At 45.8% G+C, this 27,039-nt stretch overlaps 1 protein-coding gene across 1 annotated transcript in view; it reads left to right on the top strand.

The window, feature by feature from the left end:
• The first annotated feature begins 675 nt into the window (after nt 1-675).
• Nucleotides 676-27,039, top strand: part of PITPNB (phosphatidylinositol transfer protein beta) — a 34,852-nt gene continuing 8,488 nt past the window's right edge. Inside the window, exons 1-7 of the mRNA XM_080986632.1 lie at nt 676-923; nt 11,971-12,001; nt 13,524-13,669; nt 14,091-14,182; nt 15,919-15,926; nt 17,092-17,166; nt 18,065-18,148. Of these exons, the coding sequence (XP_080842758.1) occupies nt 691-923; nt 11,971-12,001; nt 13,524-13,669; nt 14,091-14,182; nt 15,919-15,926; nt 17,092-17,166; nt 18,065-18,148 (669 nt within the window). The 5' untranslated portion in view covers nt 676-690. The remainder of the gene's footprint in view (nt 924-11,970; nt 12,002-13,523; nt 13,670-14,090; nt 14,183-15,918; nt 15,927-17,091; nt 17,167-18,064; nt 18,149-27,039) is intronic.

Raw genomic sequence — 27,039 nt, 5'->3', positions numbered from 1 at the left:
GCTCAGCGCCCTTTGGCTTGGCAAAGGTCTTTATGAAGCGTCTCTGAAGGGACTCGCGGCATAGAAGCAAAGAACGGTAGAGCGGGAAGGGACCCCAAGTAGCTTCTAGTCCGACCTCCTGCAGTGCAGGAATAGGCAGCCGTCCCAGGCGGGGAGTCGACCGACAACCGGCGTGTTCTCCGCTTTAGCCAGCAGAGGTGTCCAGGCAGGAGGCCAAGGCAGCAAAGCCTCGGAAGCGCCAAAGCTGCTTCGTGTAAATCACAGAAACCATTACGACTACTACTAATTATTATTCTTATTATTATGATTTCCATCCGCGGTCCCGTTCTCCGCCCACCGCCGGGACGCCTCTCCCCCCAGAGCCGCCTCCCGCCGGAGGCCTCCGCCCGCTGGGAGGAAGCGAGGGCGGGGAGGGGCTCAGCGCCGCCCGGGCCTCCAGCCGCCTCCTCCCCGGCGCCCCGGCAGGGCTGGCCCGGACGCGCCAGAAGCGGCCTCCGCAGACGGGGCCCGGAAGCCGCTACGTTGGGCGGCCGGATGTCCGCCTCGGCTTGCTGCGAGTCACTTCCGGCCGCGCTCCGCTCCCCGCCCGGCCTCCGGGCGCCGGGTGGCGCTGGTTGGTTAGAACCGGGGCGCCCTTGTCATTGGCTGGAGACTACGGCCCGTCCGCTCGCGCGCTCCGCCAATGAGCGAATGCGTCGGGACGCTGTGGGGCGGGCGGACGCTCCCGGCCGTCGTGCCTTCCCAAGTCCCGCTCCTATTGGTGGGTCAGCTCGGCAAGGTCACGACCACGATTGGCTGCTCTCTTCGTTCGGGGCGGGGAGCAGCTCCCGGAAGGTGCGCGGTGCGCTATGGGCAGGAGGCGCCGGTCGCGCCTGCGCGTTGGCCTCCTGTCTGCGGGGGAAGATGGTGCTCATCAAGGAATTGTGAGTGGCCGGAGCGGGGAGGGGGAGGGGAGGGGTCCTTCCTCCGGCCTCGCCCCCCAGCGCCGCCCCCGCCCGACTCCCCCCGACGAAGCCCCGAGGCGCTCAGGGGAGCCAGGCGGAGGGGCGGAGGGAGGCGGCGGCCGGCCCTGGGGCGCCTCCTGCGCTTCTCGGTGGCTTCTGCGCGGTTGGGGGGGGGGGGAGCGCTAGTCTTGAAGTCCAGGCCGGGCCGGCTTGTATTTTGCTAGCTGGCCGGGTTTCGTGTGGGCTTCTCCGTGAGAGAGAGAGAAGGTCGAGCAGAAGGGGAAGATCGCTGGGAAGGCAAGTCGCCTCCACTCCTGGCGAGCCCAGGGGCCGCACCTGCGGGGATGGGTTGATGCCAGTTCCCCTAAGAAAAGCAACAGCTTCAATTCCAGACAATGTCAGATGGTATTTAACTAGAAGAAACGCGAACTTTCTGTCTGGAGGCAGGAATATTTTCCTATCCATGTGGAGCTTTGCTCACTCATAAGGAACTTGGGGAGGGCGTTTAAGACCCATTTTGAAACGTATGTTGAGTGGGATACATAAAGTTAAGCAGAATTTAGATCCTTCTGAGCCTTGCTGGACACATTATCCTGTAGAGTGAGCTGCTTTGGGTTGTTCCTATTTTATTTCAGGGAATACGGGATCCAGTGAGCATCTTGTGCTATTGACTGGGCAGCACTTGCGTTATAGAATTCCTGTAATGTACCTGAATGTTTCGTATTGGAGCCAAACTTCATTACAGGGTTGCAGTCACAAACACTTTTGTGGAAAGGTTTATCCACAGGGATGATAGTTGATTCCAAACCCCAGTGGTGAAATGTGAAGTTATCATCTAGGTTTCTCCAGACAATTTTGGCTCCTGGTAAATAAAAGAAGTAAAAGATACCCTTTGACTATTATTCCTGCCCCGGTTTGGGAATCCTACTTAAAAAACTACTTTGCCACAACTGACTGTATTGCTAACACAAGAGATGAATTTCAAGATCAGCTTCCCCTCTGGCCCCCCACCGACCCGGAAGACATCCATGACTTGATCGTTAAACTCAAAACAGGGAAAGCGCCTGGGCCAGACCTGATCCCGGCAGAAGCTATAAAATACCACGCGGACTGGTGGGCTAAAGTTCTGGCGACCATCTTCGATGCCGTTAACAACTCTGGAAAGATCCCGGAAGTATGGAAGGACGCTGTTATCGTTCCAATCCACAAAAAGGGCTCACCAGATGACCCGGGGAATTACAGAAATATCAGTCTGCTCTCAATAGTGGGGAAACTGTATGCCCGCTTCTTGCTGAACAGACTTAACCAATGTGCCGAAGAGAAAAAATTAATTGGGCCCGAACAAGCTGGATTCCGCCCAAAACAGTCAACAATTAATCATATTCTAATTTTACAGCATCTTGCCTGGAAATATTCCACCCCAAAGGGTGGCCAACTCTGTGTGGCATTCATTGACCTAAAGGCAGCATTCGATAGTATCCCCAGGAGCATCCTCTGGGAAAAACTCTCCCGCTGGGGCATCGACAGAAGGCTTCTCTGGCTAATAATCAAACTCCATGAGAACTCAGCGGCTAGAGTGAGACTCACCCTGGAGGGTGACCTCACCAATCCAATTCCCATTAACAGAGGTGTCCGACAGGGTTGTATATTGGCTCCATTCCTGTTCAACTTGTTCATAAGCGATATGAGGACTCCCCTAATAGAGGCTCAAGAAAGGATTCATGCACCCCGCCTAGCACTTTATCGCTGCCCTTTGTTACTGTATGCGGATGACGCAGTCATCCTTTCCTTTTCTAGAGTAGGTCTCAGGAGGGCCTTAAAAATTTTTGGATCGTACTGTAACGCAAATTCCCTTACAATTAATTATGGAAAATCTAAGATCCTAATTTTCTCAAAGAGCCGGAAACTCCATAATTGGAGAATTGATGGGAGAGTCATCGAACAAGTCTATAGATTCCAATACTTGGGAGTTTGGTTACAACATAACCTTAGATGGAAGGCCCATGTAGCCTATGTTACAAATAGAGCCAAAGCTATCTCCTTGGCGATCTTGCGATTCTTCTTCACCGATGGGGCCCTTCATATCCCATCGGCGTTGAAAGTCTTCAAGGCCAAGGTGATCCCGACAATTGCCTATGCCATCTCAATTTGGGGGACTTTTGTCAATCTATCTCACCTAGAGGTTATTCAAAATCAGTTTTTAAGAGGGATATTGAAACTGCCCAACTGTGTAAGTAATATAGCGTTACGCATGGAACTTAATACTGTATCCCTGGAAAACGCTCTGTGGAAGCACATACTTTGTCACTGGTTATCTCTATGGCACAATCTCCCAAACTTGTACTTGATACAATGTATGTGGAGAGATGATTTCCAGAGCCCATGGGTAAAAAATTTACAGCTGAAAATAACGGCAATGGGAATCTCCCCATCCAAATTACTAGAGCAGGACATAGTTCCAGCTAAAAGAACAGTAACCTGTAAACTAGAGGAGATGGACTTGCAGCAGAAAATGGTCTTGGGCAATGGTACCTGCTCACCTCTAAACCTTGGTTTATCACCCCTCTTAAGGCTCCCAAACTATTTGAATTCCTTAACTTCTTCGGCTCATAGATATGCCTTTGTAAAGGCAAGATTCAACACCTTCCCATCGAACATGCTGAGAAATAGATTCTCCAATGGACAGATATCGCTCTTATGTGATTGTAATTGTGGGGCACCGGAATCGTTGCATCACATAATTTTTGACTGTGCTTTTCACTCATCGGCCAGGAGCAAGTTTCTTGCCCAATATCTAAAGGGAATTGCCGATGATACGAATGAAGCCAAACTGAGATATCTATTAAATGATGATGACCCCCTAAGATCACTCACGGTTGCCAGATTCTTGATCAGTGTCCTATCCCTAAAGAAGAGAAACGGACTCCTGTGTGGCTCGGAAAATCCCTTTAAACCATGATCTATGTTTTAGGATGTAACTAGGTGAATCACCATTGATGTCTTTTATTGATTTGTGAGCAGATGGTGATGGTTATGTTACAAATTTATTGCAACGTATGATGTTGGTCTTTTGTTTTTGTTCTGCTTTGGTTCTTGTCTGTTTTTTGTAAGTTTTGACGGTTTTAAATTTGGAGGTTCAAGTACATTATGTTGGTATGGGAAACTGTCGTGTGACGGGCCAATGGCCGTAATAAAGATCAATCCAATCCAATCATCTAGGTTTAATCAGTGATACTGAAGAAATGAGCCCTTAGGCATGCTTCACTAAGTTCATTGATGCAATCCAGTGTCTGGATCTGTGCAGGAGAGAGCTTTGCGTCCTGCTGAACCTATTACTTTAGCTAGGAGTTGTCTTTTTTAGTCTCTGCTGTTCAATGATGCGTGGGGGAAGGGGGAAAGAGGTGGAGGGGGAATGGGGGTTGGGGTTGGGTGGCAATGCTTCTACAGTCATACCTCAGGTTGAAGTAGCTTCAGGTTGAGCTTTTTCGGGTTGCGCTCCGCGGCGACCCAGAAGTAACGGAATGCGCTACTTCCGGGTTTCGCCGCTTGCACATGCACAGACACTCAAAATGACGTCATGCGCGGAAGCAGCGAATTGCGACCCAAGCAGACGCGGGCTGCATTCGCTTCAGGATGCGAACGGGGCTCCGGAACGGATCGCATTCGTATCCAGAGGTACCACTGTATTCTACTTAGTGAACGTGGGGGTTTTGTGTCAGCATCAGCTGTGTGGGTTCTCTTTACTATTCGCTTGTGGTGAGAGAGTTTAGGGGTGGCCCAGGGTGTGGTTGTCTTTGATTGACTGTAGTGAAATCTGTTTTTGTTTGTGAGTGGGGTGTGTGTGTGTGGTTTTGGATCAGGTTAGCCAGATTGATTTGTATGCTGTTGGTGGGTTCTTGCTGTTATCTTGTTGTGTATGTGATAAAGGGTAACTATGCCGGGGTGAAGACGTCTTCTTTGATTTTTCCCCATGGCAGTTTCAGTTTGTTGGTTAGTTTTTCTAATAAGACTGTTTTGCATACTATTTGATACCATTACTCCTGACAGGTCTCTCCAGTGTCAGGGTTTGATGCGTCTGGCTGCTGAGAGTAGGTGGGTTATGAGCTCCTTGTGATGTGAGTGGGCATTGTCTTGGAAGATGTTTAGTAGGGCCAGTTCTGGGGTGACTTGTAATACTTGCTTAGTTATTTTGCATATTTCTTGTATGATTGATGTCCATAAGAGTTGGATTTTAGGATGTTCCCATCACATGTGGAGGTATGTGCCTGTGGAGGTGCATCCTCTCCAGCATTTTGGTGAGGCTCTGGGGCGTATTAGTGTTCGTGGTTTTAGGTACCACCTGTAAGTGAGTTTCAGAGTGAGTTCTTTTCTTTTCACTGATACAGATTTAAAGGGAGGTTTAGACCACATTCTGGTCCATTGGGTGGGGTTAATCTCAAAGCCTATGTCATCCCCCCATTGTTTTTTTATTACATTTAGGGGTTTTGTGGGATTTTGGAGTAGTATTTTGTATATTGCGGATACCATCCCTTTGCCATGTTTTCGAAGGTTGTCAGGAGCCTAGTTGCTGCTGACTTTACTACTGGATTGTTTAAGAGGGCATGTAATTGGTGGTGTGTTAGCCAGGCCATTTGGGTGTCCCCTAGTTTGTCTTGTGTTTCTTGTGTTGATATGGGTTTGTTATTTTTGTAGAAATCTGTTAGGTGGTATAAGCTTTGGTTTGCCAGGTTTTTATCTGGAGGTTTTGTGCTGCATGGTGGAATAGCAAGTGGTGTGCCAGGGGAATTAGTGGGGATGGGGTTGGGGATAGTTTACCTATTTCTTTCCATTCTTTAAGCATGGTCTGTGTGAACCTGTTTAGTGTTGTGGGGATTTCCCTTAGTTTGTTTGGGTATGCTGTGGTGTGGGTATTTTCAGTTGTATTCCTCTCCAGGTGTACCCATTGTTTTGTCTCGTCTTACAGGATGTAAGGGATTATGTGGTGAACTTGGTTGGCAATGTAATACGCTTCTATGTTTGGGGTTACCCATCTTTCTTCTGAGGAGGGGAGGTGCAGGTATTTGGGGCTTATTCTTGTTTTTTTGTGAGAGAAGATAAATGAGTGTAATTTTCTCTGCCATTTGCAAAGTTGGGCTGGAGGAATCCAGACTGGGAGGGTTTGGAATAGGTATGTTAATTTTGGGAGGGTGATAATTTTGATCATGGCTATTTTGTGTGAGAGAGTGAAGCTGGTGTTGTTCCACCTCTTCAGGGCTTTGTTGATTTGTCACCACAAGGGGTTGTAGTTGTGGAGGTATAATTTGTTGAGTTTTCTGGTTATTTCTACCCCTAGGTATCTGAACTTGGTGCGGCAAAGTTTTATGTTGGTAATGCTGGTGAATTCTTTTTGGGTATGGGGCAGCGGCGTTGAAGCACATAGCCTCAGACTTTGCAAAATTTACCTGTAGGCCTGACACCTTTGCAAATGTGTTGAGTTCAACACACATCAACATTCTACATGTCTGGATAGGTTTGCCTAAACAAAAATGTTTTAGCAGGTGCTGAAAAAGAGTACAGTGAAGGCACCTGCCTGATATCAGTAGGCAGGGATCCATTTCAATCTAGGTTCAGGTGTGGTATTTAGAGATGAGAAGGCCTGGAGAAAACCTGGAAAAATGAGGGGGAACCAGTCCCCCCCCTTTTCCCCAATAGATGGATATAAAGGACAAAGGAGGCTTTTCCCCACCCGATCTGAAATTATACTATGAGGCAGCCTGCTTCACATGGCTGAAAGACTGGTGCATGCTGCAGGACCCAGAGCTCCTAGATTTGGAGGGCTTCAATAATCGATGGGGACGGCACGCTTACCTGATATACAGGAAAGCCAAAGTCCATAAGTTCACAAATCATATAATAATTTTGCAGTCTAGGAGAAATATAAAGACCTGTTGGAGCCCAAAGTCCCGTGGTGGACTTCCCCAATAGAAACCTCTGCGGTGAAAAGGAAAAATACCCAGGAAATTTGGCCAACATACAAAACACCAGATAACCAACTAAAACTAAAAAGTTTTGAGGAAATAAGAGAGTTCATTGCAGATTGCTTCCAATACTATTAGGTATATGAAAAATTCAAATCTGATAAACAAAAGGGTTTTGCAATAGAAACTTCTCGACTCGAATCTGAGCTAGTAAATTCTAAAACAAAAAACCCCTTTCAAAAGTATACCAACTCCCCCTTGACTGGGAAGTCAAGGAGGGGGAGGTTACAACGACCATGGTTAAGTGATTACAAGACTTTGGGCACTCAGTAACTATGTCCCAATGGGAAAACAATTGGAAATTTACAAATTGTTATTCCTTAAGAGAGAATTTCTTAAAAATGCATCACCGATGATACTTAACACCCTGAAAACTCTCGAAGATGTATAAAGGTGTCCCAAGCTAATGGGTGGGAAAAGGGCACCAGAGTCGTGGAAAGAAGCGTATATTACACTTGTACCGAAAATAGAGACTGAAAAGACCCAGCTTAAGAACTACCGCCCCATATCACTGCTCAATGTGGATTACAAAATCTTTGCAGACATTTTGGCTAAAAGACTAAAAAGAGTCCTAATGGAAGAGATACATAAAGATCAAGCAGGCTTTCTCCCGGGTAGACATTTGTCTGACAACGTGAGAAACATAATCAATATTTTAGAAAAACTACAAGTGAATATAAATACCAAGGCAGTTTTGATATTTGTGGACGCGGAGAAAGCCTTTGACAATATTTCTTGGAGTTTCATGAAGAACCACCTACAGGGGATGGGGGTAGGCCAAGGCTTTGAAAACGGTATAAGTGCAATTTATTCAGAACAAAAGGCTAAATTAATTGTAAATAACGTGGTGACGGAGGAATTTAAGATAGAAAAAGGGACATGACAAGGTTGCCCAATCTCCCCATTGCTATTTATATCGGTCCTGGAGGTCCTGCTGAATATGATTAGAAGGGACCAATTGGTTAAAGGTATACAAGTCGGAGCTAAACAGTACAAATTGAGAGCATTTGCAGATGACTTAGTATTGACATTGCAGGAGCCAGAATCTAGTACTAAAAGGGTTTTGGAACTGATTCAAGAATTTGGTCCGGTTGCAGGATTTAAATTGAATAAGTTAAAAACAAAGGTCTTAGAGAAAAACTTAACTGTGATTGAGAAAGAGAGGTTTCAGAATGAGACAGGTTTAACAGTGGTTAAGAAAGTGAAATACCTGGGGATTAACATGACAGCAAAAAATGGGAATCTATTTAAAGACAATTATGAAAAATGCTGGGCTGAAGTGAAAAAAGACTTAGAAATTTGGTCAAATTTGAAGCTTTCACTGCTAGGCCGTATTGCTGCGATAAAAATGAATGTATTGCCTAGAATGTTATTTCTCTTTCAAACATTGCAAATTTTGGACAAAATGGATTGCTTCAAGAGGTGGCAGAGAGATATCTCTAGATTTGTCTGGCAGGGCAAGAAGCCTAGAATAAAATTTAAAATATTAACGGATGCAAAGGAAAGAGGTGGATTTGCCCTGCCAGACCTTAAACTTTATTATGAATCAGCAGCTTTCTGCTGGCTGAAAGAATGGCTGCTTCTTGAAAACACAGACATTTTGGACTTAGAAGGTTTTAATAATGTATTTGGATGGCATGCATATTTGTGGTATGATAAGATCAAAGCACACAGAGCATTTAAAAATCATATTGTCAGGAAAGCATTGTTTAATGTCTGGATAAGATATAAGAACCTACTGGAAAACAAAACCCCAAGGTGGCTGTCACCGATGGAAGCAAAAGCTCTGAAAAAGCTCAATATGGAGGTCAAATGGCCGAAATATTGGGAAATTCTGGAACAAGAGGGAGATAGACTGAAATTGCAGAGCTTTGAGAAACTAAAAAACAAAGTGCGAGATTGGCTTCATTATTATCAGATAATGGAGGCATACAGTTTGGATAAGAAAATAGGTTTCCAGGTGGAAAAATCAAAATTAGAAACAGAACTGTTAGAACCCAAAACTAAGACTTTGTCAAAGATGTATAACTTGCTGTTGAAATGGAATACTCAGGATGAAACGGTTAAATCTGCTATGATTAAGTGGGCACAAGATGTTGGACATAACATAATGATGGCTGACTGGGAACAGTTATGGACCACAGGTATGAAGTTTACGGCATGTAATGCCTTAAGAGAGAATATTATGAAAATGATATACAGGTGGTACATGACACCAGTCAAGCTTGCAAAAATCTATCACTTGCCCGATAATAAATGTTGGAAATGTAAAGAGACTGAAGGTACATTCTTTCACCTTTGGTGGACATGCCCAAGGCTTTCTGGGAGATGATCTGTAATGAAATGAAAAAGGTATATAAATATACCTTCCTGAAGAAACCAGAGGCCTTTCTCCTGGGCATGGTCGGCCAATTGGTGCCAAAGAAGGACAGAACTTTCTTTATGTATGCCACAACAGCAGCAAGAATACTTATTGCAAAGTATTGGAAGACACAAGATTTACCCACTCTGGAAGAATGGCAGATGAAGGTGATGGACTATATGGAACTGGCGGAAATGACTGGCAGAATCCGAGACCAGGGAGAAGAGTTGGTGGAAGAAGACTGGAAGAAATTTAAAGACTATTTACAGAAATATTGCAAAATTAATGAATGTTAGAATGATGTCAGAATGAAATTAAGTGGTCTTAGCAGCAATGTCATAAAGGTGTATGTACAAACGGATTGTTAACAGATGAGAATCTAAAGTTATAATATGTTAAGTTAAAGGATTATGACAAAAACAAAGAGGGAAAGGAATTGCTGAATTAACTAATAGAACTGGAATACAAAAAAGGGAGGTGTGAGGAAGTCAGGGAAGTAAGGAAATGAAATGTAAGTTATGGAAAGAACGATGTGTTTTTGTTTTTTTAAGTGTTTTCTATTTTGTTTTTTTTTTGTTTTTTATTTCTTTTTATTTTGCTTTCTTTTTTTTCCTTTTTATATATGTAATTTTTTCTTTGAAACTTTAATAAATATCATTTAAAAAAAAAATAAAGGTGTCCCAAGCAATTGTTGGAGATGCGGAGATAAATCAGGTACTCTCCATCCCATGTGGCGGCTATGTAAGAAAATCCCGGTATTTTGGGAGAGCATCCATTCAGAATTACAAAAAATGCTAAAGATCTCCTTTAACAGAAAACCAGAACCCTATCTTCTGGGAGTTACAGATTTGGATATCCTCCCCAAAATGAAGGGTGTTTTTTTATATGCTATGGTTGCAGCAAGAGTTCTTATTGCTGCAAAATGGAAGAGTGATAAAATCCCCTCTATTCATGAATGGACTCAAAAATTGACAGAATATGCAGAGTTAGATAGTCTATCAGAAAAATAAAGAATAAACCAAAACAGGAATTTGTCTCAAAATGGGAGGTGGTCTTTAAAGTATATTTGAAAAATAATTACAGCAGTTTAAACTCTGTTGCTTTAAGAAAGACATGAGATCTTAGACAAACTAAGGATTAGTTAAATTATGATAAAAGTGTGTATTGGTAACAAGTAATATATAATTGAAGTAAGGAATAGACGGGAGGTCGGGTCTATAGTTCAAAGGCCAAATCTTGCTTTATTGTTTTGTAAATAATTTTGTGTTCGTTATTATTTTCATTTGTATTTTTAGTTTTCTTCCTTTTTTTCCTCAGTGTGTCAACAAAAAAGCAAATAAAAATTTAAAAAGAAAAAAACGGCTTTGGGAGAAAAACGGGGGGAAACTGGTTTCCCCTCCCATATTTTCCGGTTTCCCCCCAGGCCTTCCCATCTCTAGGTATCCTAAACTGGATCGGTTGAGTGGGCATGGTTTATAGTGTTTCCACTCCTACCTCCAGATATTTAGTGGCACATTTTCACAAGCCCACCATTAAAGTGCCACTAAATAGCTGCAGAAAAAATAACCTGGTGCCCAGGCAATCAGATCCAGTGTTGCCTCTGGTGGAGGGGAAGGGAGAAAAACCCAGGAAAGAAGATCACCCATATCCTTGCAGTTCTCTGAAGGGGTGTCTGCCTTTGGTGCTTCCCCTTATGAGGACCTGGCATTAGTGACAAGCCCAGTCAAAATCCCTGGAAGTCAGAGGGTGGGGGGGACTGAAGTGGCAGATTAAGCTGAAAAGGGCTGAAGGGAAAAGGAGCCATGGGAGTCTTTCCCCACAACCCTGCTGCTTATCTCTTTCTCGGACATGTGAGAAAAGCAGCACCCCCATAAAATTGCATATTTACTTATATGTATATATCTGTATATATAATTAACTATATTGGGACGTGGGTGGCACTGTGGGTTAAACCACAGAGCCTAGGACTTGCCAATCAGAAGGTTGACGGTTCGAATCCCCATGACGGGGTGAACCCCCGTTGCTCGGTCCCTGCCGATCTAGCAGTTTGAAAGCACACAGTGCAAGTAGATAAATAGGTGCTGCTCCGGCAGGAAGGTAAACGGTGTTTCCATGTGCTGCTCTGGTTCGCCAGAAGCGGCTTAGCCATTGCTGGCCACATGACCCAGAAGCTGTCTGTGGACAAACGCCGGCTCCCTCGGCCAGTAAAGCGAGATGAGCGCCGCAACCCCAGAGTCCGCAACTGGACCTAACAGTCATGGGTCCCTTTACCTTTAATTAACTATATTAATAGTATATATTAAATATATTGAACACTTTAATTTACAGTATGAAAATTTAATTCAGTATATGGCCCACAGGTTCTGTGTCCAAGTCCTCTTGCAGCCCACTTGGTATGAAAAGTTGGATAGCCCTTTTCTAGAACAAAAAACACTGCAAAGCTTATTAGCCAATTCTTGTTTGTTTTCAGGGCAGGATTTGAGCTTTCTTGTAGTTGAGTGAAACTGTTCCACCCCTTGCACCAAGAAACTGTTTTACCTGCAAACATAAATCCTTAGCCAGCCTTGTACTGTTGTGGGCTCTTCCTCTTGCCAGCCCTCTTTCGAAGTTGTCTTACATGCATGGCCTCTTCTCTTTTGTCTTTCAGCCGTGTGGTCCTGCCCTGCTCTGTCCAAGAGGTACGTGTCTCCCTGCCCCGTTCCCCTGGTGATCAAATTTTTATTTGGATTGAATCAAGTTAGAAGCTGCCTGCTGCTTTTCCTGGCAACAGTTGCCCCATCCTTCCGAAAATGGATCGGCTGTCACCGCCCAGAGAAGTGTCACCAATCCTTTGCTGCTCACAAGGGCCTGGCAGCTGCTTCCTTGTTATTTGGGATTATGTGACTCTGGTTACTGGTGAAGATATGAGTTTCCAGCCAGCTCTCGACTCCCCTTCAGCCCAGGAAGATGAGGGTGTGAAAAGGGGCTGGGGTTCCCCCTGGCCCTGTGCTTGGATGGGCAAGGCAGTTCGGCAGGCAAACATTTATCTGCCTTTGAAGATGGTTCAGCTGCCTGGATGTTTGTGTTCAGAGGACATGAAACTGGTTCTGTGTCAGATACTTTGGCTACCTGCTTTCTTCTGTGATAAATTGACCCTTAAAGCTGCAAGCCAGGAGTGCCAGTCCTGCAGCCTGTGGGCCAGATTTAGCCAACCATATCATAGGAAGTGGCTGGCAAATGCCAGCTTTATACTCAGAGTAGAAATAGCCCTCTGTCTGCTTGTTAATAGTGAAATGCAGTATTGCTAGCCACCTCATCTCTTAAGTGGGTGTGTGGAGAAAGGCTTCTTTTTAATTTGCACAGAATGATTTACAAAACAAAAGGCAGTGTTTCCAGACATACCCAAGTGCTGGATTGGGGTGGGCTAGAAGTGCTCGGTGGGGTTGGGAGTGGGTGCTTTGCTCCTGCATGACTGGTGAGTTTATATATTTGTGTGTGTGTATGGATTTATATTGGCTGTGTCTGCCACTGGGGTGTGGCCCTTTAAAAAATGACTGGCTGTCAGTGCCACCCTTGGGCCCCCATTCCTCCCTGAATGCCTTGGGGCCAGAGTGCTTAAGGCTCACCTGCCCAGGTGCCAAGCACCATCACAGGGGCTCTGCTACTACGTCGGTTACCATTGGTGGATACAAAAGACAGAGTCCTTTTCAGTGGAGGCTACAGATCTGTGCATGTCCCTCCCTCCCAGAAGGAGGTCTGTCTCTGACTTCTTCCCTGACTGCTTCTAAGTGGGCTTTAAACATGATATTTTAACCTGCCTTTAGCTGAAGCTTTAAACTAACATGTTCATTGATCTTTATTGGGAATTGTTTTGCTTTTTTAAAAATTAGACATGTTGTAAAATGTTCTTAAGAACGAGTGTAAGCCGTCTTGGGAAACAGTTTTCTCTTGAGCCTTAGCAGAGATCTCTTGGTGAATGGTAGTTCTGTATGTGGGGTGCCAGGAGAACCTCTGGCTGTATTGGAGCATGGGGTTTTATTGGCCAAAGAACAGAGCATTGTGGGGACAACAGCAAGGGGAACTCTTGTGGGGTTTCCCTTATGCTGGGCTTTCCCAGCCATCCCATAAATATCACAGTTATGTGTGGTGGGCTGCTGAAAGATACGAGGCACTTTACAAAAAAAGAATCTTAACATTCCTTTCTCCCCCCCCCCCCTTTAGTATCAAGTTGGACAACTTTATTCTGTGGCTGAAGCCAGTAAAAATGAAACTGGTGGTGGTGAAGGGATCCAAGTCTTAACCAACGAGCCTTATGAGAAGGATGGCGAAAAAGGACAGTATACGCACAAGATTTACCACCTGAAGAGGTAAGAGAAGGGGCTGCTTGCAGAGAGGTGTGCCTGAAAGAGTGGGGTGACTCAGCCTTAATCCCTGATAGGCAGCCTGGGGGCTATAGGAGCTTCCCTTTCTGAGTGCCCCCCTCAGCTTCCACTCTTGAGGGCACGACAGATATCAGCAGCTGGGGTGGGCTGGAGAGACATCCTCCTTCAGACTTGATGACCTTTCCTTGTCCACCATACCTCCCTCCCTCCGACCTTGTTGGCAATGCGACACTCTTGGAAAGAGGCAGAGCTGAGCCCCTGACTTTAGTACAACTGTATTTGCCATTGCTGAGGCTGTGCATGCCATAGAATGTGTTTGTGTAAGGGATGCCTCTTGGAGCAGGTGCCTGGACCATACTTCACTTGGCAAGGCTCACATCTGACATCCCACTTTGGTTTGTTGCAGCAAAGTTCCTGGGTTTGTGCGGATGTTTGCTCCAGAAGGTTCGTTGGTATTCCATGAAAAGGCCTGGAATGCCTATCCTTACTGCAGGACGAGTGAGTCTCCTTTCCCCATTCTTTGGCTATGTGGTTTCAAAGGTATTCAAGCAAAACACCACTGTGGGGCCGGGCCAGGCAGGAAAATAATCTGCCACTTCAGTCCCCCACCTCCACCCTCTGACTTCCAGGGATTTTGACTGGGCTTGTCACTAATGCCAGGTCCTCATAAGGGGAAGCACCAAAGGCCTGAACCCTTCATAGAACTGCAAGGATATGGGCGATCTCAAACTCTTCAGAGTTGTCTGCAACTGGGATTGCTTTCATTGGAGTTGTGGCTCAGTTCTGACCTGTCTGAAGTTATAAAGAGCTGCTTTCTCAGGCGGGGGGCGGGTTGCTTGTGACCGTGGCTCATGCAGTGTGTGCCTTAGCCTGGACCTGGACCTTAGCAGGAGCCACATGTGTCTGTGAGAGATCACACCAAGCACCAATCAAACAAGGGTTTCTTAAGCTGTGATGTCCAGAGGGGCTTTTTTGCAGTTTGCAGTGCTTTGTTTTATTTGTTTTTAGCTCATATCTTTTCATGATGCCTGCTTTGATGCTGTTTGTATTTTAGTATTTCACAAGTAACCTTGAATATGGTTTGTTAGAGTGGCCAACCTGCCTTTTCACAATGCAGCCACCAGAATTGAACACAGTATTCCAAGTTCACCATACGTTTGGATAACAGCATTATGATGTGGTGGTGGTTGTTTTTTAAGTTAAATCACTCTCATTTATTAAGTTAAAAAGCACCAACATTTCATTGAGGCCTAAGCTCTTCCTCCATCACAAACTCAAATCTGGCTGCAATTTTTGAAAAGGATCTTGACTTCTAAAAAAGGATTCAGCATTTAGGGAATTCCAAGATGCAGGATAGAGACACGTTCAGAGCAGGCTAACAACCTCAAGGGATCCCTCTCTGACGTTTTGGGAGATCTCTCCTCTCCCAGGGTTCTCTTCTTGCAAGCCTAAGAGGGGGAATGAGCAGCAGGGGTGGCTGCCCCAGCGATGGGAGAGAGGGTGCACGTGGGGATGGACTGGGGGTGTCAAGGGCCATGGCAATCCAGCTGAGGGTGAGGAGGGAACCACCATAAGGTGCTGCCTTGGTCAGGACCAGGTCCCCTGTCACTGTGTAGTAATACAGGGTGCCGGAGAACATGCCCAGGGATAGGAGGCTGCCAGCCATCAAGGGATAGCGGCTGTGGGGCACAGCCAGGAGACCAGGCTGTGGAGGAAGTGATATTTGTTGGCTGTCTCATAGAGCTCTTTTAAGTAGACATCCTGGTCACTCTGAGGGAAACCATGAGCCCTGTAGGTGGCTGCCCTGACTGCCGCAGTCCCACTCAGTGCTCCAAGCCATCGGAAAAAACCCCCAGCACCTGCAGCCATTCTTATCCCCAAGTGAAAATGTATCCACTGCATTATGATGTTGACGTTATTTTAGATCTCTATCACATCAAGTTTTATTTATTTAGGTTGTATACTGCCCTATACCCGTAGAGCGCAGGGTGGTTCACAACATAAAATTGCAATACCAAAAAAAAAAAAAGACATAATAAAAACAAAGACAACCTAATAACCCCCCTAGTACTTTCTAGCCCTCAGGTACAGAAGCTGTTCTTAGGCAAAAGTTATTTATATTTGTTGTGAGACCAGCAATTTCACCCTTGAGTTCTGTAAATAAGAATGTTGAGATACATTCATACCTGTTTGTCTCCCTTTTCTTTTTCTTTCCATGTCTTGGTGGGCTTCAGTTGTAACGGTGAGTACTATGTTTCTCTTGGCTTGTGAATAGGCTGAACTGTTGGCACCTTTGAAGCTTTTTAGCTCTTCTCGGTTGAATGTAGGCACCTGGGTCCTCAATGTGAGGTCCCTCTATGAGGGGTTCAATCTTTCAGGTGCAGTCCTGCTTCTATGATAGTACTCAACAGTAGAGTTACCACCCCTCCCCATGACAGCCATTTTGTGCTGGTGCCCACAATGTTTTTATCAAGGTATGAGTACAGGCACCTCATTTTTTTTTTAAAAAAAAACAGCACTCTTACCTTTCTCTGAAAATGGTTTCCCTCCTTCACAGCCTTCAATCAGCAACACATGCCACATTCTGCTCTGTGAGAGCTAAACTGGGGGTGGTGGGTCAGACAAAAGTTTTAGTCTGTGGTGTGTTTAACACTTCCCCACTTGCCATCACAATACAGCTAAAATAATAAAGTGGGGTGACGTTCTGGAGCTTGCCTGTTTGGGCATTGCTGCGGTGTCCCCTCCCCAACACGGATGTGGTAGCTGTGGCCAGGATCCTACAAGGATGGGCTGGAGGGGAGTCTTCTCTAGTTCATGTGGGTTGCTTAGTGGAGGGTAAGTGTGTAAGGCAGGGTGCAGAGACTGCTGCTCGGGGCGGGGGGCGGGGGGAGTCATTCATGATGGAGTTCCATGTTTATTTTATGTAGGTATTGCCCAATAGTTAGGCAGCTTACAGTAACAATAATATAAAATGATAAACAATAAAATAAAAAGCAGGGAATTTAATTAGGCCAACCTCAAAACAAAACACCCCATTGGTGGTCTGCCTACAAATGTTTGCCTGCCCTGTTACGCAGGAGGGTTAGGGAGGGTGGAGAAAGGTGCTTTGCCCTACCTGCTCTGGGCAGTGCTCTCCTCTGAATCTGCTGTTGTGGGGTATAGGGAGGGGACATTTGCAGGAAAGAATCTGGTTGGTTGGAAGCTTTAAGCATTCTCCTGCTTCCTGACAGTTCTCTTCCTCCACCACACATGTACTTGCCTTTGAGTTGGGGGTGGGAATCAGGTTTGCCTCCCCCCATCCCTGATTGTCTCTCTAAAGACCAGATGGATATATTGCAAAAGACTGGAAGAGGATTTACAAATGAACCACATTAGTTACTGCCTTATTTATCTTTTATCTTTGATAGAATGAATATATGAAAGACGACTTCTTCATCAAAATTGAGACTTGGCATAAATCAGATTTGGGAACATCTAACAATGTAAGTTGGAGAGCCACATTTTGCCACCACCTTGTTTGGGCAAGGCCTTTACTGCTGCTGCTTCTTTGCCAGACAGCAGACTCCAGAGCTTGACAGCCACTAAGCAACGCTAGGGGTGGGGGGCACGGGGGTTCATACCAAAGCAAATGTTTCTCCCCTACCCTGAGTGCTCAGACTGTACTTCAGCCTCTGGCTCCATCCAACTCTGGTACAGTGGTACCTCAGGTTAAATACTTAATTCGTTCCAGAGGTCCGTACTTAACCTGAAACTGTTCTTAACCTGAAGCACCACTTTAGCTAATGGGGCCTCCTGCTGCTGCCGCGCCACCGGAGCACGATTTCTGTTCTCATCCTGAAGCAAAGTTCTTAACCTGAAGCACTATTTCTGGGTTAGCGGAGTCTGTAACCTGAAGCGTATGTAACCTGAGGCCCCACTGTATTTTAAACATGTATGTATACTGACGTTTAGCAGTTAGTTCAAGGTAGTTAAGAAATTTCTAAAACAGCACATCAACAATAAATACATGCAGAAAACCCAGCAGATAAATGCTCATTCAGTTTAAAATACTAAAGTTAATTTTTAAAATGTTTTTAAATGCTCAGGTGAAAGAAAGTTACATTAAATGTGAAACTAACTCCCTTTAAAATGAGACACGCATGTTCCTCTCAAAATGGTCTCACGCCCTCCTTTTGCCTTGTTGTGTTTGCAGCCGGTGGTCCATATTGGGTGGGTGAGCTGCAGCCTGACAGTGGCCCCAGTCAGAGGGAAATGGATTCACATTGACTCTACCCTCAAGGCCACATTGTAGGATCTCTTCCTCCTTTGAGCCAGGAGGGCATTATTGGGGAAACTCTTAGTCGCTGCCCAGGTTGACCCCATTTCCTCTCCTCCCTGCAGGTGCACGACTTAGATCCAAATACGTGGAAGAATGTGGAAGTTGTCCACATTGACATTGCTGACAGGAGCCAAGTCGAGCCTGGAGTAAGTGGTCACACAACTCAGGGTGCTGCAGACACTTCTGGTGGGGTTAATCACATGGGCCTGTGGAAGGCTTTTTTTTCCTGGATCAGTGCCTTCATTGAAACTTTTTGCTGTTTTTGTGCTAGTCCACCTGCCCTGCTTGGCTTGGCATCTGCTGTATTTGAAGGGCAGAAGCACCTCTAGCCTAGTTTCTGTCCCTTCCTCCCCCAGGCCTCACAGAGACCAGCAGTGGGGTGGGGGTGGAGATTCTCCAGCATTTTCCCTCCACGTCCTTGCACTGTGTTGGGGGGGGGGAATGCATTCAGGTGCCTTCTTAGCTTGCAAATGTGCCTCTTCCCTCCCCCCCCCCATGCCCATTGTAATATGGGCTGAGGGAAGGGGAAGGAGTGTTCCTTTCTGAGTGCCAAGGACAATGTCACCACAGCAGACGAAGAAGAGAGGCCATTAAAGGCGAGGTAAATGGAGGCAGAAGCAGCCAGGTTTTTTGGGGGGGGGGCTGCTGGGACACCCACAGCACCAAAGGTGGGAACACCTCTGCAGAACAGATTTTTTAAAAAATTTAATTGTTGAAATGTTGGGAGTGCACAAGAGCTCTTCGGCGATGGGATCCAGGCTGCAGGTTAGCTGCTTCAGCTGTAGAGTGAGTGAATGATCCATGTGCAGAACAACGTAGTACAGTTGTACCTTGGTTTTTGAACAGCTTAGTTCACAAACCACTTGGAATTCAAACACCGCAAACCTGGAAGTAGGTGTTCCGGTTTGCAAACTTTGCCTTGGAAGCCGAACGTCCGGCGTGGCTTCCAATTGGCTGCAGGACGTTCCTGCACCCAATCGGAAGCCGCACTTTGGTTTCCGAACATTTCGGAAGTCAAACGGACTTCAGGAATGCATTCTTTTTGAAAACCAAGGTTCGACTGTACTGTAATCCTGAACAGCTCTCCCCACTCCTCCTCCTCGCTCTGTGTTGCATTTAACACAGTTAACTCCTTTCTGAACGCTCCAAATGAATTATAGGAACCGCTCGCAAAAGTGAGGAATGATGACAGCCCCCATTTTCCCTCTGCAATTTGTCCCTACTTGGTAGTTGGAGGACTCGTGCATCCCAGTTGTGCTGTCCTAGCTCTACTTCAAGGTCTGGAAGCGTTTGACCTTGGAAGGGCTTGCAGTTCCTGCACAGAATTGGGCCATCACACCCCACTGCTCAGACCTCCCTTTGCTGGGCTTCTCTCTCCTCTTTTCATCAGGCTTAACCTTTGAAGCGACTTTTTTGTTCTTTTTGTTTCAGCACGGTCCGTGGAATGTTTTGCAACACTTGTCATATTTTGCCTTTCAAGTTCCTATGTTGGTTTGGAAAGGGGATCTCTCAGCAGTAAAGGCCCTTCCTGTTGCTTCCCCCCATCCCCGGCCCCGGAGTGTTTTTGTAGTAGAAAGAGCTCTTTGCTATCCTCTCGGAATCAGGCCGCAGCCTGGCTATTCTTGGTGCTGCAGACTTGGCTGAAAAGTGGGCAGATAACCCTGTGAGGGGAGCACAGGGATTTTTTTTGCTCTCCAGCTGCTCATGTGCTGCTCATGTTATGCTTAGCATTCGGCCTTCGACTTGAGTGAACCTTGGCCAAACCATCTTTGCAAGGCGGTGCCTTTTGTTCCAAGGCTCTAATCAATGAGCAGCTGGCCCCAAGCTCTGTGTGCTCTTGAAGGTCCTAATGAAACTCAGATGCCAGCTCTTTGCCTCTCCAAATGTATACAAATGGTTCATTTGACATCTGCTGCTTTCTTAAGGTATAAATGGAAAGCTGGCCCCTTCTAATCATCTCCAGAGGTTTGTCTAAGCAGTTTTACGTGATTTGTATACAAAAGTCACTTCCCAAGAGAGGAGGAATCTTTTAAAGTGTAAGCAGAAGGAGACACACAATTAACTACAGAAAGGCCTCTGCTTTTGGAAGTGATTTGGAAGAAAATGAGCAGAGTGAAAACCCAGAAATTGAAATCAGCTTCTTGCCTTTCCTCTGTGCCCAGGGGCTGGGGGTTCTCTTGCTTGCCCCCTCTTCTGCCCAGGCCCAGGCCAGCTTCCTGGCACCATCTCCTTGGCTTTCCGTCTGGCAAGGGACCTGGGCCACAAGTTCAGGCCCATCCATGATGGTTCAGTCACTTGCATCACCTCCCTGTCAGTGTCTTGGCTTCCCTTGCCATCCTAGGGCTGCCATCCTGATTGGATGGAGGAGGACCTCCAAGGAAGCTCTGCCCTCAGGGCACTGTCATCTTAGCTAGCCTATTTATCTGGACCACCCCTTTGGGTCTTCATTCAGCAAGCCAGCCTCATTGCGTCTTGCATGTGAACCATGAGCTACTGCTGCAGCTTCCAGGGTGTGGGGGTTGAAATGCACAAAGTGGGGAGCGTCTTCCAACAGTTTCCTTCCCTTGGCAACAGGCTTGTGGAGAGGAAGAAGGAGCAGCAGCAGCAGCACCCCCAGACACCAGAGCACGAACCACTGCCTGCCTTTCCTGAACTCCCTCCTGGGCAGTTGGCTAAAGGGCTAGCAAGGATCACCTTGATCCCTGCAGGGCTCCTTCCTTGGTGGTCTCTACAGCTCATGGGAACCCCCTTGGCAGGACGGTCAAGAGCCCTGGCTGTTGTTCCACCTCCACGTGCTGCCCCTGCTGTTTTCCCCACGCAGACACACGCTGTGACAGGATCCTCCATCTGCCTCCCTCCACGCTGACTTGCATATTGAGTGAATCTTTTGAATGTGCTTCCTCTTGTTTTAACATTCCTGCTAATTTAGTTTTAATACATGAAATTAGGTTAAGAGAAGTGAGGAGCTGCAATCTTGCTGGAGGCGCCTGCTGTGGTTTGACATGAAGCCACGGCTGACTCTGGTTCCAGCACTTTTTAATGCTGTTCTTGAAAGGGCTCATTAGCATATATATATATATATATATATATATATATATATATATATATATATATATATAAAATGCAGCGGTTGTTGTGGAAAGTGCTTCTGAGTGAATTGACAGTCTCTCTAACAATATGGAGAGCAGGATTTTTCACATTAAATGAAAACATATTGGAGAGAACAAGCCATTCCCATAACCTTGAAATATCACTGGGGCTCACCAGAGTTGCTCAGTATGCTTTTGGTAGTAAAAATGTTTTGCCAGCAGTTGGGAATCACCATCCTAGAGAAAAGGTGAATCCAACTGTGACAGCCTTCCAAAGGATCTGTAAAACTGCAGCAAGTCAAGCCCACTCCCCTTTCTAGGGAGCAGAAGCAAAGGGCAGCCGATTGACTCACGTTCCTGCCTGTCACGCCACAAAGGGGATAGTGTCCCCATTCTGCCCACCTGCCTACACACCAACACCCCCACAAAGCTGCCTGTGGGTGGGGTTTCCCCTGTCTTCCTTGCTCCCCTTCTCCTTGTGCCCTCAATCTTTCCCAACATCAGGGTCTTTTCCAGGGAGTCTTCTCCTCTCATGAGGTGGCCAAAGTATTGGAGCCTCAGCTTCACAATCTGTCCTTCCAGTGAGCACTCAGGGCTGATTTCCTTAACAATGGATCGGTTTGATCTTCTTGCAGTCCATGGGACTCTCAAGAGTCTCCTCCAGCACCATAATTCAAAAGCATCAATTCTTCGGCGATCAGCCTTCTTTATGGTCCAGCTCTCACTTCCATACATCACTACTGGGAAAACCATGGCTTTAACTATACGGACCTTTGTTGGCAAGGTGATGTTGGCAAACTGTCTAAGTTTGCCATCGCCTTTCTCTCAAGGAGCAGGCGTCTTTTAATTTCGTGACTGCTGTCACCATCTGCCGTGATCATGGAGCCCAAGAAAGTAAAATCTCTCACTACCTCCATTTCTTTCCCTTCTATTTGCCAGGAGGTGATGGGACCAGTGGCCATGATCTTCATTTTTTTGATGTTGAGCTTCAAACCATATTTTGTGCTCTCCTCTTTCACCCTTAATAAAAGGTTCTTTAATTCCTCCTCACTTTCTGCCATCAAGGTTGTGTCATCTGCATATCTGAGGTTGTTGATATTTCTTCCGGCAATCTTAATTCCAGCTTGGGATTCATCCAGCCCAGCCTTTCGCATGATGAATTCTGCATATACGTTAAATAAGCAGGGAGACAATATACAGCCTTGCCGTACTCCTTTCCCAATTTTGAACCAATCAGTTGTTCCATATCCAGTTCTAACTAGCTTCTTGTCCCACATAGAGATTTCTCAGGAGACAGATGAGGTGATCCGGCCCTCCCATTTCTTTAAGAACTTGCCATAGTTTGCTGTGGTCGACACAGTCAAAGACTTTTGCATAGTCAATGAAGCAGAAGTAGATGTCTTTCTGGAACTCTCTAGCTTTCTCCATATTCCAGCGTATGTTTGCAATTTGGTCTCTGGTTCCTCTGCCCCTTCGAAATCCAGCTTGCACTTCTGGGAGTTCTCGGTCCACATACTGCTTGAGCCTGCCTTGTAGAATTTTAAGCGTAACCTTTCTAGCGTGTGAAATGAGTGCAGTTGTGCGGTAGTTGGAGCATTCTTTGGCAGTGCCCTTCTTTGGGATTGGGATGTAGACTGATCTTCTCCAATCCTCTGGCCACTGCTGAGTTTTCCAAACTTGTTGGCATATTGAGTGTAGCACCTTAACAGCATCATCGTTTAAAATTTTAAATAGTTCAGCTGGAATATCATCACTTCCACTAGCCCTGTTATTAGCAGTGCTTTCTAAGGCCCATTTGACTTCACTCTCCAGGATGTCTGGCTCAAGGTCAGCAACCACACTACCTGGGGTGTACGAGACATCCATTTTTTTCTGGTATAATTCCTCTGTGTATTCTTGCCACCTCTTCTTGATGTCTTCTGCTTCTGTTAGGTCCTTTCCACTTTTGTCTTTTATTATGGTAATCTTTGTACGAAATGTTCCTTTCATATTTCCAATTTTCTTGAACAGATCTCTGGTTTTTCCCTTTCTATTGTTTTCCTCTATTTCTTTGCATTGCTCGTTTAAGAAGGCCTTCTTGTCTCTTCTTGCTATTCTTTGGAAATCTGCATTCAGTTTCCTGTATCTTTCACTATCTCCCTTGCACTTTGCTTGCCTTCTCTCCCCCACTATTTGTAAGGCCTTGTTGGACAGCCACTTTGCTTTCTTGCATTTCCTTTTCATAGAATCATAGAATCATAGAGTTGGAAGAGACCACAAGGGCCATCGAGTCCAACCCCCTGCCAAGCAGGAAACACCATCAGAGCACTCCTGACATATGGTTGTCAAGCCTCTGCTTAAAGACCTCCAAAGAAGGAGACTCCACCACCACACTCCTTGGCAGCAAATTCCACTGTCGAACAGCTCTTACTGTCAGGAAGTTCTTCCTAATGTTTAGGTGGAATCTTCTTTCTTGTAGTTTGGATCCATTGCTCCGTGTCCGCTTCTCTGGAGCAGCAGAAAACAACCTTTCTCCCTCCTCTATGTGACATCCTTTTATATATTTGAACATGGCTATCATATCACCCCTTAACCTCCTCTTCTCCAGGCTAAACATGCCCAGCTCCCTTAGCCGTTCCTCATAAGGCATCGTTTCCAGGCCTTTGACCATTTTGGTTGCCCTCCTCTGGACACGTTCCAGTTTGTCCTTCTTGAACTGTGGTGCCCAGAACTGGACACAGTACTCCAGGTGAGGTCTGACCAGAGCAGAATACAGTGGCACTATTACTTCCCTTGATCTAGATGCTATACTCCTATTGATGCAGCCCAGAATTGCATTGGCCTTTTTAGCTGCCGCGTCACACTGTTGGCTCATGTCAAGTTTGTGGTCAACCAAGACTCCTAGATCCTTTTCACATGTACTGCTCTCAAGCCAGGTGTCCCCCATCTTGTATTTGTGCCTCTCATTTTTTTTGCCCAAGTGCAATACTTTACATTTCTCCCTGTTCAAATTCATCTTGTTTGTTTTGGCCCAGTTCTCTAATCTGTCAAGGTCGTTTTGAAGTGTGATCCTGTCCTCTGGGGTGTTAGCCACCCCTCCCAGTTTGGTGTCATCTGCAAATTTGATCAGGATGCCCTTGAGTCCATCATCCAAGTCGTTGATAAAGATGTTGAATAAGACCGGGCCCAAGACAGAACCCTGTGGCACCCCACTAGTCACTCTTCTCCAGGATGAAGAGGAACCATTGATGAGCACCCTTTGGGTTCGGTCAGTCAGCCAGTTACAAATCCACTGAGTGGTAGCATAGTCAAGACCGCATTTTACCAGCTTCTTTAGAAGAATATCATGGGGCACCTTGTCAAATGCCTTGCTGAAATCAAGGTAGGCTACATCCACTGTGTTCCCTTCATCTACCAGGCTTGTAATTCTGCCAAAAAACGAGATCAGGTTAGTCTGACATGACTTATTTTTCAGAAATCCATGCTGACTATTGGTGATCACAGCATTCCTTTCTAGGTGCTCACAGACTGTTTGCTTAATGATCTGCTCCAGAATCTTCCCTGGTATTGATGTCAGACTGACCTTCTTTGGTGTCATTTCTATAAGGTGTTGTAAGTCTTCATAGAATTGGTCAATTTCAGTTTCTTCAGCACCAGTGGTTGGTGCATAAACTTGGATTACTGTGATGTTAAAAGGTCTGCCTTGGATTCATATCAAGATCATTCTATCATTTTTGAGATTGCATCCCAGTACAGCTTTTGCCACTCTTTTGTTGACTATGAGGGCCACTCCATTTCTTTTACGGGTTTCTTGCCCACAGTAGTAGATATGATGGTCATCCGAACTGAATTCGCCCATTCCCATCCATTTTAGTTCACTGATGCCCAGGATGTCAATATTTATTCTTGCCATCTCATTTTTGACCACATCCAACTTACCCAGGTTCATGGTTCTTACATTCCAGGTTTCTATGCAATATTTTTCTTTACAGCATTGGACTTTCCTTTCGCTTCCAGGCATATCCGCAACTGAGCATCCTTTCGGCTTTGGCCCAGCCGCTTCATCAGCTCTGAATCTACTTGTCCTCCGCTCTTCCTCAGTAGCATGTTGGACGCCTTCCGACCTGAGGGGCTCATCTTCCAGTGTCATAACTTTTATATGCCTGTTGCCTTTGTCCATGGAGTTTTCTTGGCAGGGATACTGGAGTGGCTTGCCGGTTCCTACTCCAGGTGGATCACATTTGGTCAAAACTCTCCACTGTGACCTGTCCATCTTGGGTGGCCCTGCACGGCGTAGCTCATAGCTTCTCTGAGTTATTCAAGCCCCTTCGCCACGGCAAGGCAGTGATCCATGAAGGGGACAACAACAGTTAAAGGCCTTTTTTTGCCACAAAAATGGCCTTCAAAATAGCTGCAATACAAATCAGAATTGTAGAGTTGGAGGGGACCCCAAGGGTCATCTAGTCCAACCCCCTGCGATGCAGGAATCTCAACTAAAGCATCCATGACAGACGACCCTCCAACCTCTGATTAAAAACTTCCAAGGAAGGAGAGTCCACCACCTCTTGTGGACGTCCGTTCCACTGTCAAACAGATCTTAGTTTCAGAATGTTTTTCCTGATGTTTAGTGAGAATCTCCTTTCTTGTACCTTGAAGGCATTGGTTCGAGTCCTCCCCTCTAGAGCAGGAGAAAACAAGCTTGCTCCCTCTTCCATGTGACAGCCCTTGACATATTTGAAGATGACTATCATGTTTCCTCAGTTTCCTCTTTACCAGGCTAAATATACCCAATTCCCTCAAGTGTTCCTCATAAAACTTGGTTTCCAGACCCTTGATCATCTTGGTCACCCTCCTCTGCACACCTTCCGGCTTTTTAAATTGTGGTTCCCAGAACTGGACACAGTCCTCCAGGTGTGGTCTGACTAAGGCAGAATAGAGTCAAACTATTAGTTCTCTTCATTTGGACACTATACTTCTGCTGATACACCAAAGAATGACATTAGATTTTTCCACTGTTGCATCACACTGTTGGCTCATGTTAATCTTGTGGTCCACCAAAACCCCTAGATTCTTTCCACAATCCAGGTGTCCCCCATCTTATATTTGTGCAGATAGTTCTTCCCGCCTCAGTGTAAAACCTTACATTTGTTTCTATTGGAATTAATTTTGTTAGTTTGGGCCCAGTTCTCCCAGTTTAATCTGTTAAAGTCATATTAAATCCAGATTCTGCTTTCTGCGACATTAGCTAACCCTCCCAACTTGGTGTCATCTGCACATTTGATGTGCGTTCCCTGAATTCCTTTCTCCAAGTTGTTGAACAACAAAGGGCCCAGAATTGAACCCTGTGTCACCCCACCTGTCCCTTTTTTCCAGGATGATGAGGAACCATTAGTGAACACTCCTTAGGTTTGGTCAGCCAACCAGATACAAACTGAGGTATCATGGGGGACTTGTCAGAAGCTTTACTAAAATCAAGATGCATTAGGTCCTCAGCATTCCCCTGATCCACCAAGCTTCTACCTCATCAAAAGAAGAAATGAGATTCGCCTGGCATGATTTGTTCTTGAGAAACCCATGTTGGGTCTTAGTAATCACAGGGCTCACAGATCAACTGTTGAATTATCGGTTCTAGGACCTTTTCTGGTATCTGCATCAAGCTGACTGGTTGGTACTTACCTGTGTCTTCCTCCACCACCACCCCCTTTTGAAGATGGGGGCAACATTTACTCGTTTCCAGTCCACAGGGACCTCACCTGTTCTCCAAGAATTCTAAATAATTATAGACAGAAGCTCTGAGATTACATCTGCAAGCTCTTTTAGTACCTGTGGGTGCACCTCATCAGGCCCCGGAGATTTGAGTTCATTTAAAGAAGCCTAGTGTTTCCTTAGCACCTCTTTTCCTATCTTGGGCTGCAGCTCCCTCCTGGCATCGTTTACTCTGTTATCTCCAGGCATAGGTGCCAACTCCT

Source organism: Podarcis pityusensis, assembly GCF_964106645.2.
Source record: "Podarcis pityusensis genome assembly, chromosome: 16".
Taxonomy (NCBI): domain Eukaryota; kingdom Metazoa; phylum Chordata; class Lepidosauria; order Squamata; family Lacertidae; genus Podarcis; species Podarcis pityusensis.
The sequence above is the reverse complement of the archived record's forward strand: the minus strand, read 5'-3'. Positions and strand labels throughout refer to the sequence as shown.